The sequence below is a fragment of the Porites lutea genome, chromosome 11, assembly GCF_958299795.1.
Source record: "Porites lutea chromosome 11, jaPorLute2.1, whole genome shotgun sequence".
Lineage (NCBI taxonomy): Eukaryota > Metazoa > Cnidaria > Anthozoa > Scleractinia > Poritidae > Porites > Porites lutea.
This window is the reverse complement of record NC_133211.1, coordinates 17,077,376-17,091,039: the sequence shown is the minus strand read 5'-3', so window position 1 is coordinate 17,091,039 and position 13,664 is coordinate 17,077,376. Positions and strand designations below refer to the sequence as shown.

The 13,664-nt window shown below is 37.4% G+C and overlaps 1 protein-coding gene across 1 annotated transcript in view; it reads left to right on the top strand.

Moving 5' to 3' along the window:
• Positions 1 to 13,664, top strand: part of LOC140953280 (probable ATP-dependent RNA helicase DDX60) — a 65,405-nt gene that overhangs the window by 37,012 nt on the left and 14,729 nt on the right. Inside the window, exons 18-27 of the mRNA XM_073402778.1 lie at positions 203 to 331; positions 1,048 to 1,197; positions 2,209 to 2,331; positions 9,382 to 9,477; positions 9,757 to 9,872; positions 10,134 to 10,219; positions 11,071 to 11,237; positions 11,949 to 12,053; positions 12,516 to 12,638; positions 13,191 to 13,366. Of these exons, the coding sequence (XP_073258879.1) occupies positions 203 to 331; positions 1,048 to 1,197; positions 2,209 to 2,331; positions 9,382 to 9,477; positions 9,757 to 9,872; positions 10,134 to 10,219; positions 11,071 to 11,237; positions 11,949 to 12,053; positions 12,516 to 12,638; positions 13,191 to 13,366 (1,271 nt within the window). The remainder of the gene's footprint in view (positions 1 to 202; positions 332 to 1,047; positions 1,198 to 2,208; positions 2,332 to 9,381; positions 9,478 to 9,756; positions 9,873 to 10,133; positions 10,220 to 11,070; positions 11,238 to 11,948; positions 12,054 to 12,515; positions 12,639 to 13,190; positions 13,367 to 13,664) is intronic.

The following is a 13,664-nucleotide window of genomic DNA, read 5'->3' as shown; positions in this document are numbered from 1 at the left end:
TAATTTTTGCGCTGTTGCAAAGTACTAATAAAAAAGCGAGGTACGTAAGCACTTCTTGTAGGATGAAAACCCTTTGACTTAAAAGTAGCTAAAGGATGAAAACGAAACTACAAAAAATTATTATTATTATTATTATTATTATTATTATTATTATTATTTCTATTATTTGTATTATCATTAAAAAGTGTTTTCGTTTTAACAGAATGGTCAGTTCTCGGTGCGTCAGACAAGCGCGCGATTTCAGCTGGAGCACATGGGGCACTTACTGCAACGGGAAGAGCGCAACGATCCCGACCCGCGTGTGGAACACTTTATTCCAGACACCTGGCAGGTTTGTGAATTATAACTGGTCACTACAATGATGGTGCAAGCTCATTTGGTCCCTCTCTTTTCTCCGATGGCTTTGGAGGCGAATTTAAGTATTTAGTAGAATATGAAAATGGTCAGCGACGTACTTTAGTCGCCTTGAATAGGACGAAAGAAATACAAAATTTGTTATCTAAACAGAGAAATATATTAGCTGTAGCTGAAATATCAAATCCAATGGACAGAATGAACTGGAGCTGAGCTGGAGGGTACATGATATATATGTTGTGTTCTATAAGTAATTAGGTTCTACATTTTAGGACATTTGGCTGAGAAATATAGAATCTAATTGGCAGTAGGACAGACGTCAGCTAAACTTCTGGGATGGAAATGAACCCAATAAAATTCTCTTGTAAGAACACTGTAAAGCAACCAGCATCTCCATACGTACACAAGAAAGAATATCTTGAGGTTTCGTGCACTTCCAACCTGCTGGGAATTATAAGAAAAATAAATTGTGGGGATCTCAGGTGAATCTACAGTAGAATCCCGATTTTTTGAAACCACTGTGGGAAAAGCAAATTGTTTTATCTGGAGGTTTAGAAAAGGGCGTAAAATTACAGTGTTTTACTGGTGAAGGGAAGTTAAGTTTGGTTCGAATTATCAGGAATTTCAAAAAACCGAGGGTCCGAGAAATTGGGATCTACTCTATTCTTACTCGATCCGTTATCCCCTTTGCAGCGTAAGCTACTAGATGCTGTGGATAATAACGAGTCAGCAGTTATAGTCGCACCGACGTCATCAGGGAAAACATACGCCTCGTATTACTGCATGGAAAAAGTGTTGAGAGAGAGCAACAATGGAGTTGTGGTTTATGTTTCACCCACCAAGGTAATATAACAGGGGAACCCCCTGTAGTATACCTTCATTAACAATATTTGAGAAGCTTTCATGAAAGTTGCTCGTGAGAAGCTTTCAAAGATAATGCAAGAGTGACGTTAACTCGACGAATTTCGTAATAAGCCCTCGAGAATTTCCCTTGTTTACTTGTAAGCCTTTAAAACTCTGAAGTTGTGTAGAGTCTTCGAAAATTAATCCACAGTAAATTTTGAAGATTTTAAAAAAGGGGAGAAGTATTCCGAAGGTTTCTGAAGTTTTCCGCGGCGGTGGTTCCCAACGATTTCTAGAAAGGATGGTTATCAAATTTTTAGTTCTTATTAGGAAACATTGTAATAACACGGGATTCAGGTTACCTGACATTTGTTAATTAGAAGGCAAATGTACGATTAAAGCGTAAATGTATATGAATTAATAAATTAAATGACCTCTTTCCGTACAATTTTCGGCTAAAGGCTCCCTCTTTTGGTTAAAGGCCTCCTCTGGAAGTTCTTGCTTAATACACATTAGTCACCGAATGTAATGTTTTTTTTTTGATAGTAAACTTTTGCACTATTTTACTTTTTGTGGAGATTAACACTCTTATAGGGCGGCCACCCGAAACAGAGCACTTGGAAGACGAGTATTCAATGACAATGTTTCTTGAACACAAAAGAATTGCACGATTTTGCAAACGTACTAATAACTGTCAAATATATCAACAATGCGACCGTCCAAACTATTAAAACAATGACAATTTGTTTAAATGCTTAAATGTTATTCGTCCGTTTGCAAAGAACTTGCGATCTCTTGTGAATCTTGAGAATCTCTGTCGTAATTGGATACTCTTCTTCCAACTGCCCCAGTTCGAGAAGGCGCACTTTAAATAAAGTGTAAAACGTTTAGCATCTGAGTCACTTCAATGTGATAATCGTTGATAATTATAATCATTATGATAAAGATTTACAACAGTAGTGATAACCCCAATACAAGAATTTGATCAAGAATTTGATGTTCTCTTGGTAGGCTTTGGTGAATCAAGTTACGGCAACGATTTACGCCCGTTTTCACCGTAAACAACTTCCAGAGGGAAGAGCTGTTTATGGCGTATTCACCAGAGATTATCGTCACGATGCTTTGAACTCGCAGGTAGATTTATTGTGTTAATAGACCATTTCCGGGTTGCCTGAAGCCTCTGTTTTAAAGCGAGGCTAAGTGCAAAGCCATTGTCTTGAAAATTGTTTTTGTTATTCTCATGCAAATAAAACTCATTTTCAAAAGAAAAGTTTAGCAATTAGCCTTGTTTTGAAGGTGAGAGTTTGTGAGACTCAGAAATGGCCTATTACCTTGAACATTGTAAGCAACATTTTATTTATCTATTTATTTATTTATTGAATGATTAATTCATTGATGTATAAACAATATTTATACTGGCCGATCCAGGTCAGCTAATGCTGGTATAACCGGAGGCCTGTATAACTATTTTAAAATCCATATATACTTGACCAATTCAGATTTAACATTTGTCTAGTTTTGTTTGCCATACAGTGGAACCTGTAATCTGGGGACACCCTCGGGACCATGGCAAATGTCCCCTGAATAGGGGTTGGGCTGGGGTTTGCCAAAAATGAACAAACAAATAAAATATATTTTTTTATTCCTGCCTCGGAATCTGCTTCAGTCGTTTTTTCAAGGAGCTAGATAATGTATCAACGTTCATTACTAATTTGTCTCCGCGATACCAGCTGTTAAATTCTTACACGTGCAGTACAGCGACTTGAGTGATATAGTTCATGTAATGAAATCTGTCATCATTGTGACTAGCTAGTGAAGACTTAAATATATCAACCCCTTTTTTGGTAAGTCACGTTTTGAGTGCTAAGGAGTCCCTTGAATGAAGGTTAATTAACCCTGGTTTCGGGGCCCAGAAATAGTGTCCCTTTCCCCTGAAGAGAGTTACCCCTTCAAAAGAGTTAACAAATACAAAGGTTATGTGCACATTTTCTGGGACTAAATTTACATGCACATGTAAAATGCAATTCTAACATGTAAATATCACGTAAATCAACTACAGATCACTGCAAATGACATTTTACAGGAAAATTGCTCTTTTACATGATCTTAAAAGTTACTGTAAAAAAGGTGTAAATATTAGGAGCAGAACATGTAAAGAATGGAGACAATCCTGTTAAATGTAAAGGTTCTTAAGACAAGATCATGTAAATATACTGTGAATATTGTCAAAAAATACTGTAACAAACAAGTAAATTAAACAGGATAGTTTACCGCGACGTTGTAATGATTATGTAAAAACACTGTAAATCGAAAAGGGATGGAATCATTGAACATTGTAAAAATACCGAAAATTAAAAAAGGGAGACTGATTAGACCCTATAAAAACCTTGTAAATCGGAAAAGAGAGACTGATTTGACCCTGTAAAAACCTTGTAAATCGAAAAAGAGAGATGATTTGACCCTGTAAAAACCTTGTGAATCGAACCAGGGAGACTGATTTGACCCTGTAATAACGTTGTAAATCGAAAAGGGGAGACTGATTTGACCCTGTAAAAACCTTGTGCCCAAAAGCAACCTCGTCCCCAGGGCTTTTCCCTTAAAAAAAGGGTGGGGCGGGAAAAGGCCCTGGCATCGGCTGGTCACGTGTCCCCTCGTACACTCTAGAATCCTGGGTGTAATAAATTATCGCTATGTGAAAAGCTAAAATTATGCGTAACCTCACAGCGCGCGATCTTGGGCGGTGTTTAGACAATGGCAAAATTTGCAATAAATTCACACTGTAGTTATAACAAAAATTTAGCCGTTAAGTCACTTTGTATTATTATTAAAGAAAAATTTAGCCATTAATTAACGGCTAAATTTTACTCTTTACTAACCAAAAATTTAGCCATTAATTAACGGCTAAATTTTCATTAACTATTTATAAGTGAAATTTTCATTAACTATTTATACAAACGAAAAATTTAGCCATTAGTTAACGGCTAAATTTCCATTAATATATATCTAGCCGGATTTATGAAAACCGTACCATCGGACACCAGCAGCCCACACACCTTAAACTGACTCAACTAAAGTAAATATGGCCAAGACACTCAGCTCTTACCCATGGTTCTCTTAAGTTGACTCTCTTCTTGGTTCCTGATTAGCAAAAGAAACATTCCAGTCCATCAAAAAGACACTCTGGACTTGTCCATACACTCTAGCTGCTTAAAGGCCCTGAATGACGGAGGACGCTTGAGACTTAAGCAAGTTCTAAGCAGAGAAATTCAAGGTTAAATCACCCCCCCTGACTTCCTCCACCCCCCCAGCCTAGCACGTGCTTAAGGGGAATGCTTTCATTGGCCAATGGGCCTCAAACGTTACAAGAATTTGACATGACAAACCAAAGGCAGACATGAGCAGTGCACTGACTCTCCCAGACCAGGACTAACGGAAGGTACAACGCTTTTTCAGCACCCTACCCCCCTAGGGATTGACATGGAGGCCCCTTTCCAACCCATGGCGAGTTAGCTCAGCGACTGAACTTGTCAATGAGACCAACCAGGACAGCAAGCCCCCTATGTTTTTTCGCACCGCAGTGACCAGAAAGCTGGCGATCGCCAGCTTTCTGTGCGAATATTCTGGTCCATTTGGAGGTATTTTTTCAAAAATTCGGCTAGATATACAAACGAGAAATTTAGCCATTAATTAACGGCTAAATAATTCCCATATATATATGAAGACAGCTAAACTTAGCCGTTATTTAACGGCTAACTATTTCCCATTATATAAGAATCATGCATTTTTAGCCGTTAATTAGCGGCGAAATATTTCCCTCTATATAGGTATCATGCATTTTTAGCCGTTAATTAACGGCTAGCTATTTCTCTCTTAATAAGTATCATGCATTTTTAGCCCTTAATTAACGGCTAAATATTTCCGATATATATAAAGATACAGCTAAACTTAGCCGTTAAATAACGGCTAACTATTTCCCACTATATAGGTATCATGCATTTTTAGCCGGTAAATAACGGCTAAGTATTTCTCACTTAATAAGTATCATGCATTTTTAGCCGTTAATTAACGGCTAAATATTTCCGATATATATAAGGATACAGCTAAACTTAGCCGTTAAAATAACGGCTAACTATTTCCCACTATATGAGCATAATGCATTTTTAGCCGTTAATTAACGGCTAAATATTTCCGATACATATAAGGATACAGCTAAACTTAGCCGTTATTTAACGGCTAACTATTTCCCATTATATAAGTATCATGCATTTTTAGCCGTTAATTAACGGCTAAATATTTCCGATATATATAAGGATACAGCTAAACTTAACCGTTATTTAACGGCTAACTATTTCCGATTATATAAGTATCATGCATTTTTAGCCGTTAATTAACGGCTAAATATTTCCCACTATATAGGTATCACGGCTAAATATTTCTGATATATATAAGGATACAACTAAACTTAGCCGTTTAATAACGGCTAACTATTTCCCACTATATAAGTATCATGCATTTTTAGCCGTTAATTAACGGCTAAATATTTCCCCCTATATAGGTATCATGCATTTTTAGCCGTTAAATAACGGCTAACTATTTCTCACTATATAAGTATCATGCATTTTTAGCCGTTAAATAACGGCTAACTATTTCCGATATATATAAGGAAATAGCTAAACTTAGCCGTTATTTAACGGCTAACCATTTCCCACTATATAAGTGTGTGTCATGCGTTTTTAGCCGTTATTTAACGGCTAAATACCTCCAAAACATATAAAGAGACTGCTAAACTTAGCCGTTTGTCTCGGGTGGACTCATTTGGAGTACACCAGTCTAGTAAATCGAAGTGGGCGGTTTGTGCGCCAAGTGAATCTACCCTTCTGTTTCCGCGGGTGCCTCGAGTAGAATTTAAAATGTATTTTTTATCCATACAGAAGATCAAAACTAAGAAGAAGAAGATCAAAACTACAATAGTATGCCGATGTTTTCTTACCAAAAATATGAACCGTATTAACCGCTTTGGGCATCCAAAATGAAAGTTATCATAAAGTCCTGAGTTTTCTTAATTCGTGGAATAAGCAGAAATTCAAAAGACATTTGTAATGTTTTTTTTTTTGTTTCAACAAGAACTAGCCAGTTAGGCAATATTTAGCACGTACAATATTTTGAAAAACGTTTCAGGTTACGCCCCACAAATTCCCGGGGAGGAGGGATAATTTCCATGTCATTCCATGATTCGGCTTCGCATTTCTTTCCAATTTGGAAATTTTTTTTCCTGGCAAAAGCTCCCCTTCTCTACCAGCCTTACTAAAAACCAAATAGACCACACAACAAAAGTCGTTTGCCCACGGCCTTCTCCTAGTTTATTGGCTTCTGACGTTCTTTATCCTTTAATCTTCCCTCACAGCCATTTTGAATGAATAGACAAAAAAACGGCTGTGAGCGAGAGTAACGTCCTAGCATAAACAGCCCATTTTGGCCGAATCAATTAACGGCTTAAAGAACCAACCGTGGAGCAGTTCTTTTAATGTTGGGTCCGGTGAGAAGGGAGGGGCAAATTTCGTAGTTCTCTTTTTGAGGCCGTTTAGAATTAAATGTCAAATTACTGAACCTCCCCAGCCTCTCCCCTGCGCGGTCCCTATAGTTCGTACATAATAAGCCGTTATTTAATGGCTAAGTTGAACCTCCTAAAGAACATGGCTAAGTTTGACCTCCTTTATCTATATATGTTGAAAATATTTAGCCGTTAAATAATGGCTAAGTTTGAGCTCCCTCAGGCATATATTGGAATTATTTAGCCGTTGATTAACGGCTAAGTTAAACCTCTATAAACAAAAAGGAATTATTTAGCCGTTAATTAGCGGCTAAGTTTGACCTTCTTTTCATATATCTAGGAAATTTTTAGCCGTTAATTAATGGCTAAGTTTAACCTTCTTTCCATATATATGGGAAATTTTTAGCCGTTAATTAATGGCTAAGTTTAACCTTCTTTCCATATATATCTAGGAAATGTTTAGCCGTTAATTAATGGCTAAGTTTAACCTTCTTTTCATATATCTAGGAAATTTTTAGCCGTTAATTAATGGCTAAGTTTAACCTTCTTTCCATATATATGGGAAATTTTTAGCCGTTAATTAATGGCTAAGTTTAACCTTCTTTCCATATATATGGGAAATTTTTAGCCCTTAATTTATGGCTAAGTTTAACCTTCTTTTCATATATCTAGGACATTTTTAGCCGTTAATTAACGGCTAAATGTTACCTACTCTACAAATATTAAAGGAATATTTAGCCGTTGATTAATGGCTAAGTTTAACATTCTTTACATACAAGGAATATTAGCCGTTAAATAATGGCTAAGTTTAACCTTCTCCTTATGTATAGGAAATGTTTAGCCGTTAATTAATGGCTAAGTTTAACCTTCTTTTCATATATCTAGGAAATTTTTAGCCGTTAATTAACGGCTAAATGTTACCTATTATACATATATAAAAGGAATATTTAGCCGTTAAATAATGGCTAAGTTTAACCTTCTCCTTATATATAGGAAATGTTTAGCCGTTAATTAATGGCTAAGTTTTACCTACTCTATATATATATAGGAGGAATATTTAGCCGCTATTTAATGGCTAATTTTCACTTACTAAATATATAGAGGAAATGTTTAGCCGTTAATTAATGGCTAAATAATTTCTATAAGAAGGAAAATATTTAGCCGTTAATTAATGGCTAAATTCTCGGTTTGTAGAATATACAAAGTGACTTTATGGCTAAATTTTTCTTATAACTACAGTGTGAATTTATTGCAAATTTTGCATTTATTTTATATATAGAGGAAATGTTTAGCCGTTAATTAATGGCTAAATAATTTCTATAAGAAGGAAAATATTTAGCCGTTAATTAATGGCTAAATTCTCGGTTTGTAGAATATACAAAGTGACTTTATGGCTAAATTTTTCTTATAACTACAGTGTGAATTTATTGCAAATTTTGCATTTATATATACACCCGATCTTGGGCGGGCTTTTATATCTCTTGACGATTAACGAGAAGTTTTACAAGATTTCCCTTTTGTCACAGATACTGGCTATGGTATTTTTTTTGCTTTCCTCCGATTGCTATGAAGGGGACAGCGAGTAACATTTAAAATGACGTTTATAGAGCGATGTAAGTAAATATAAAGGACAAACAAGCCATCGCACATGCATTAAGTTTGCACTGGAAAAGTCCGTTTTCGCGACTCTTCTGATATTTTATTTCTCGCGAAGTGGACCGCCGTACACAGCCTAGTTCTATTCACCTTAACTCTCAGCCATATCATAGCGACACGCGTTGGTTTAGACTTATCCTGTATGACCTGTATTTTTAAAAATTTCATTGACCTCTGCGATCAAATGACTGGCAACAAAGAAAGACTTGGGTTCATTTAAAATTCACAGAGCTGTAGTTGATTCCAGTCGATCGGTCAATCTTCCCTTGAAAATAATGAAAATCCTTCATTCTTATCCTCGAAAGAGAAAAGATACAAGAGGTCTTCAAATGTTTCAGATCGGCGACCTGTCATCGTTCCTGGCTGGAGGGCTGACTTGCATCCGGTGCGGAGATTTGTTTGTTTCATGGTCGGGTTGTACAGAAGACCAGACTCGTGTTTTGATGACCAGCATTTTGATGAACAATTCTATTTCAATTAAGTTCAATTTGTTTAAATTCACTGCAGATCCTGGAGGCAAAGGCCCGCATTTTTGTTTGACATTGAACAAAATCACTTTCCGCTTGATCGTACAGTAATTCCACAGTCACGATGAATTTCTGAAGTACCACTCGATAACAGCTTGTCTCAACTCTGAAGCATTTGACATATTTTGTACGTGACAACGTAGCGCCGGTACGCCGTTTCATAAACTTGTAGCATTTGAATAATACGCAATTAAATGGATCTTAAGCTTTTGAATCGCACACACGCGAAAATATTGACATAGTTCGCGATGTTATTATTTTCCATTGTTGCTCCATTCGACTTCTGTCAGCGCAAAACCAGCGGGTTGCATACAAATTAGCTTCTCAGGAATATTTAGGCTGTACACGTGACCAGCCGATGCCAGGGCCTTTTCCCGCCCCACCCTTTTTTTAAGGGAAAAGCCCTGGGGACGAGGTTGTGGTTGAATAACTCATTGTTTTTCTCGGCAGATTCTTGTGACAGTTCCACAGTGTCTGGAGATTCTATTTCTTTCACCTCGGAGGCAAGATTGGACAAAGAACGTCAAATACGTGATATTTGATGAGGTTAATAATAAGATCTCAATGTTTCTACATCAGAGTATAAATTTTTTTTCAGAACGAGAGTTTTACTTATCTAAGGAAAGTTAAAACTCAGTTAGCTGCAGTCTCATTAATTAAAATAAGTTACATATTAAGTAACGATCAGTGCTTGTGGCATGTCTTTCAAATTACAGACGATAAACCAGCTGAGGCACATGCCGTCAGTCAAACTGAGTTAGAAATTGCTGGCTGATAGGCGCTTAAGACGGGGCACTAAACCAATAAACAACTTACCTTTTGCAGGTTCACTGCCTGGGTGAGGAGATAGGAGCCGAAGTCTGGGAACACCTCCTTCTTTTGATTCGTTGTCCCTTTTTGGCGCTTTCAGCTACCATTGGAAATCCAAATCATCTTCGAGAGTAAGATCTATACAGATCTATTCACCTTTCTAAGCTTTGAGTAGTCTCCCTCGCAGCCGTTATTAGGGTCGTCACTCGTCACGCAACGCTCCTCCTCACTAACTAGTGGGGAGGAGCGTTGCGTGACGAGTGACGACCCTAATAACGGCTGCGAAGGAGACTAAGCTTTGAGCGGAACAGGTTGTTTATAGAATAGTGGAATGTGACTTTAGCAAGTTATTTGAATGAATGAGGTTACATTGTATTTGTTTCTTCTTGCAGCTGGTTGCAAGCTGCCCAAAATTTTCGTGAGCAACAAGACAAACAAGAGGGTGACAACTTGAGGGAATCATATCGTGTCAATTTGGGTAAGTTTATAATCGGCAAATACGTGAATACCACAATTATTTCTCAAATTACTTCTTGATGATCGCATTCTTTTATCCTCAATTATCAAATATGGACAATGATAGTGTATAATTGGAGTCGGTACATGCAAAGTTTGCAAATCAGCAATATCTCCCTTTTTTTGATACTCTGGCTTCACAAACCTTTAGTACAAGAGAGAGGTTGCGATTTCGATTCTCTGCGGGATCCCCACTTACGGTCTTAACATAAACTAAAAGTGAAAGTACTCTGTTGCTATGCAAATCGGATAAACCATATAAAAAGTCAATTGGTATTTTGTGCTAAACACATTCACATTTTAGTGAGGTATTTTTATTGCTTGCCGGAGTGGTGAAGAGAACAGACAGATCGCCGCATGTAAGGGAGTCCGGGAAAATCTTTGATTCTGGATTCCAGTCACTAGGTTCCAGATTCTTGTCTTTGGAACTTGGATTCCGGATTCTAATCGTTACCGGGATTCCGGATTCCTTAAGCTGCATTCCGGATTCCAAAGCCCAGGGTTCTAGATTTCAAAAGCAAAAATTTCTCTGATTCCGGAATCCAAATTCCCTTTCATGGAACGAGACAGAGTTTTTTTTTCTCGTGTGTCTCTTCCTTACTCAGATAAATTGGTGTCCCTTAAGTCCAACCTCTCCCTTCTTTATTACTATCGCTATTCTTTTATCTAAAGGTGCAATCAACCCCCAACTAAGAATCGTACAACCCAATTACTTACCCTCGGTGAGTATTTTCCTACCACCACTATACTTATCCTTGGTTTTTGTCACTGCTCTTCACATTTTTTTTTCTGCACTTCCGACGCGTCGACTAGTCACATGCGAGGAAAGGTATTCAGATCTGGAGAAGAGTATTTACCTACCAAGTCCCAGTAATGGTGGCTTTTCAAAACGAACATGGAAATACGAGAAAGAGTATGACGTTCAGTGTACAGACGAATTTGTCAGACTTCACCCGTGCGCTCAACTTGTAACGAAACAGGTTTGTCTTACACCTATTGCATTGGTTTACCGATTTAGCTTGCTCACGTGGGAAAGTTTGAAAAAAAACCTGTGGAATCCTCAACCGCAAAAAAATAACCTTTCCATATAATTGATGCATTGAAGCCTTTCCAAATCCAGGGTTCGTACAGGCCATGGAAAACCTGGAAAGTCATAAAATTTAACAATGTCATTTCCCATGCCGGGAAAGTCATAGAATTTAATTGTTGGTCCTGTAAAGTCATGGAAAATTTAAGAAAAATAGGTGGACGCCTGAAGTTGTTTTGAACTGCGTTAGTTCAGAAATTCCCTAAAACAAGGAAAGTTTTGACAATTTTCTGGCGTAAAAAGCTAAAATAAGGTCATGAAAAACTTGAAAAGATCATGGAAAAAGTCAGGGAAAGTCATGGAATTTAAAGAGCTCAAGAGAGTACGAGCCCCAGAAAATCCAATACCAGACAGCAAAACTACTCACTTATAGACCCTGTCAACTGATTTCTAGCGGTCTAGTGTAATTAAACCTTTACGAAGAAAATGGTTTGGTGTTCAGTGAAATATGCATCAAGTGGACACTCAATATCAAAGATTTATGTAAAGAAAAGTTTGCTTCTTACTGGTGTGTGTGCTCTACTGAAGCAAACGGTGTCCGATCCATGTGGGGTCTGTTTAATGCATGTAGTTTTTTTTATATGTTCCCTCTCTCCTTCTACAGCTAAAAGAAAATGGTTTTCCAGGTGATATGGCTCTCACGCCTAACGAATCTCTTCAGTTGTATAACACCATGGTTGAGAAATGGTGTGGCAAAGAATCATTGCAGGTTAGCCGATAATGTGTTCGTTCGTAAGCAGACGAAGAAATTTCAGTATATCATAATATTGCATAAAACCTGTTTCCAACTCTCAGTAAGGATACCTTTTTTTTTTCGATCAGAGCAGGGCTTGATGTTGTGGTGAGAAAACACGTTTTAGCCCAGTTCTGCCGACTTGGTTTCACACAACCTATGCTCAGAGAGAACGATAGGTTTGAGAACGGTACTTAAACCGTTGACAAACATCCTTAGCCTAACGCGCTAACAAATGAACGGGAAGCTCCCTTCTTGTTCCAGGCCGTAAATTTCCGAAACCCAACATACATTCTTCTTGGCTTACAGATGACTGATAAGTAGTTTTCGCCTTAATTATTACACAGTACTCTTTTCGATAAATTCCGGAATATATTCACTATATATTGAATGAGGCCTTACAGCAATGACCTAAAAATGCAACTACTTTTATAACAGAAACTTTCTCCGGAGCAATATTTCTTGGAACAGTCTTTCATTACCAAAAGCAATGCAAGGCAGTATGAGAGGGAGCTGAAAAAGGAGTTAAAATCATGGGCTGATGATAACCAAATGGAAAAGGTAAAACATCAAATACACGGGAATAATGATCAAGAAATTTCTGGATAGAGCGGTTTTCACTTGACTGTCGTAAAACCAAAACCAAAGTAAATACACTAGCCAACCAAAGGGCGTAGTAAAACCAAAACCAAAACCAAAACCAATCCCTTTCGACAGTCAAGTGAAAACCGCTCTATGGAACACAGGCGTGGGAATGAATGCTGCTGAAATTGAGCCTGGTTTCACTGAAGTTAGATAGGATTTAACCATACGTTCAGTTAATAAATTTCCAATAACTGATTAACAATTGCTTGATAAGAGTTCAACGTGAAAATTCTGTTAAGAGCATTCAGTGAATGCAGATGTCACCTTATGGGAAAACTGAGAAACACCACGTGCTAACGCGCAATTTATCCTTTGGATAATGTGCGTGCACCTGTTTAATTAGGGTACTTCTGATCGTTTTAATGCCTACATATTAACGCGTCTCTACTTGATAGAGTAGAATATTTATCCATTCGCCTCGTACGGGAGATGCATGTTTCCTAACATGACAAGCTTTTTTTCATTTAGGTTGAGGCAGTAATTCAGGCATTGAACGACACTTTTGTGAAGAGAAAGGCCTTGATTGACAAAGAGTGGATGGAACTGGGAATGCCTTCATCTGGGAAAGAATTTAACATAAAAAACTTTCCAAAGCTCATCGAGCAACTTAAAGCACAAGGAAAACTTCCAGCCTTAGTGTTCAGGTACACTTTTGCCTTTATAGACAAAAAAGTGTTCATAAGCATACCTGATCAAGAGTACCCGTGAGTCGTTTTCAACAACTAACAGGAATTCAATTTTCAAAATATATGGGTGAACGCTTAACCTGGTTTTATTGTTAGTTGATACGTGTTCGTGTATGACATAAAAGGACATTTTTTTTATGTATTGATCCTAATAGCTCTATGAACTAGCCTATACCACTGAGTAAAAAAGTACATATGGTAGATTTTGACTGTCAAAGTTTTTCATAAACCGAATGGAATACAGAAGACTGACAAG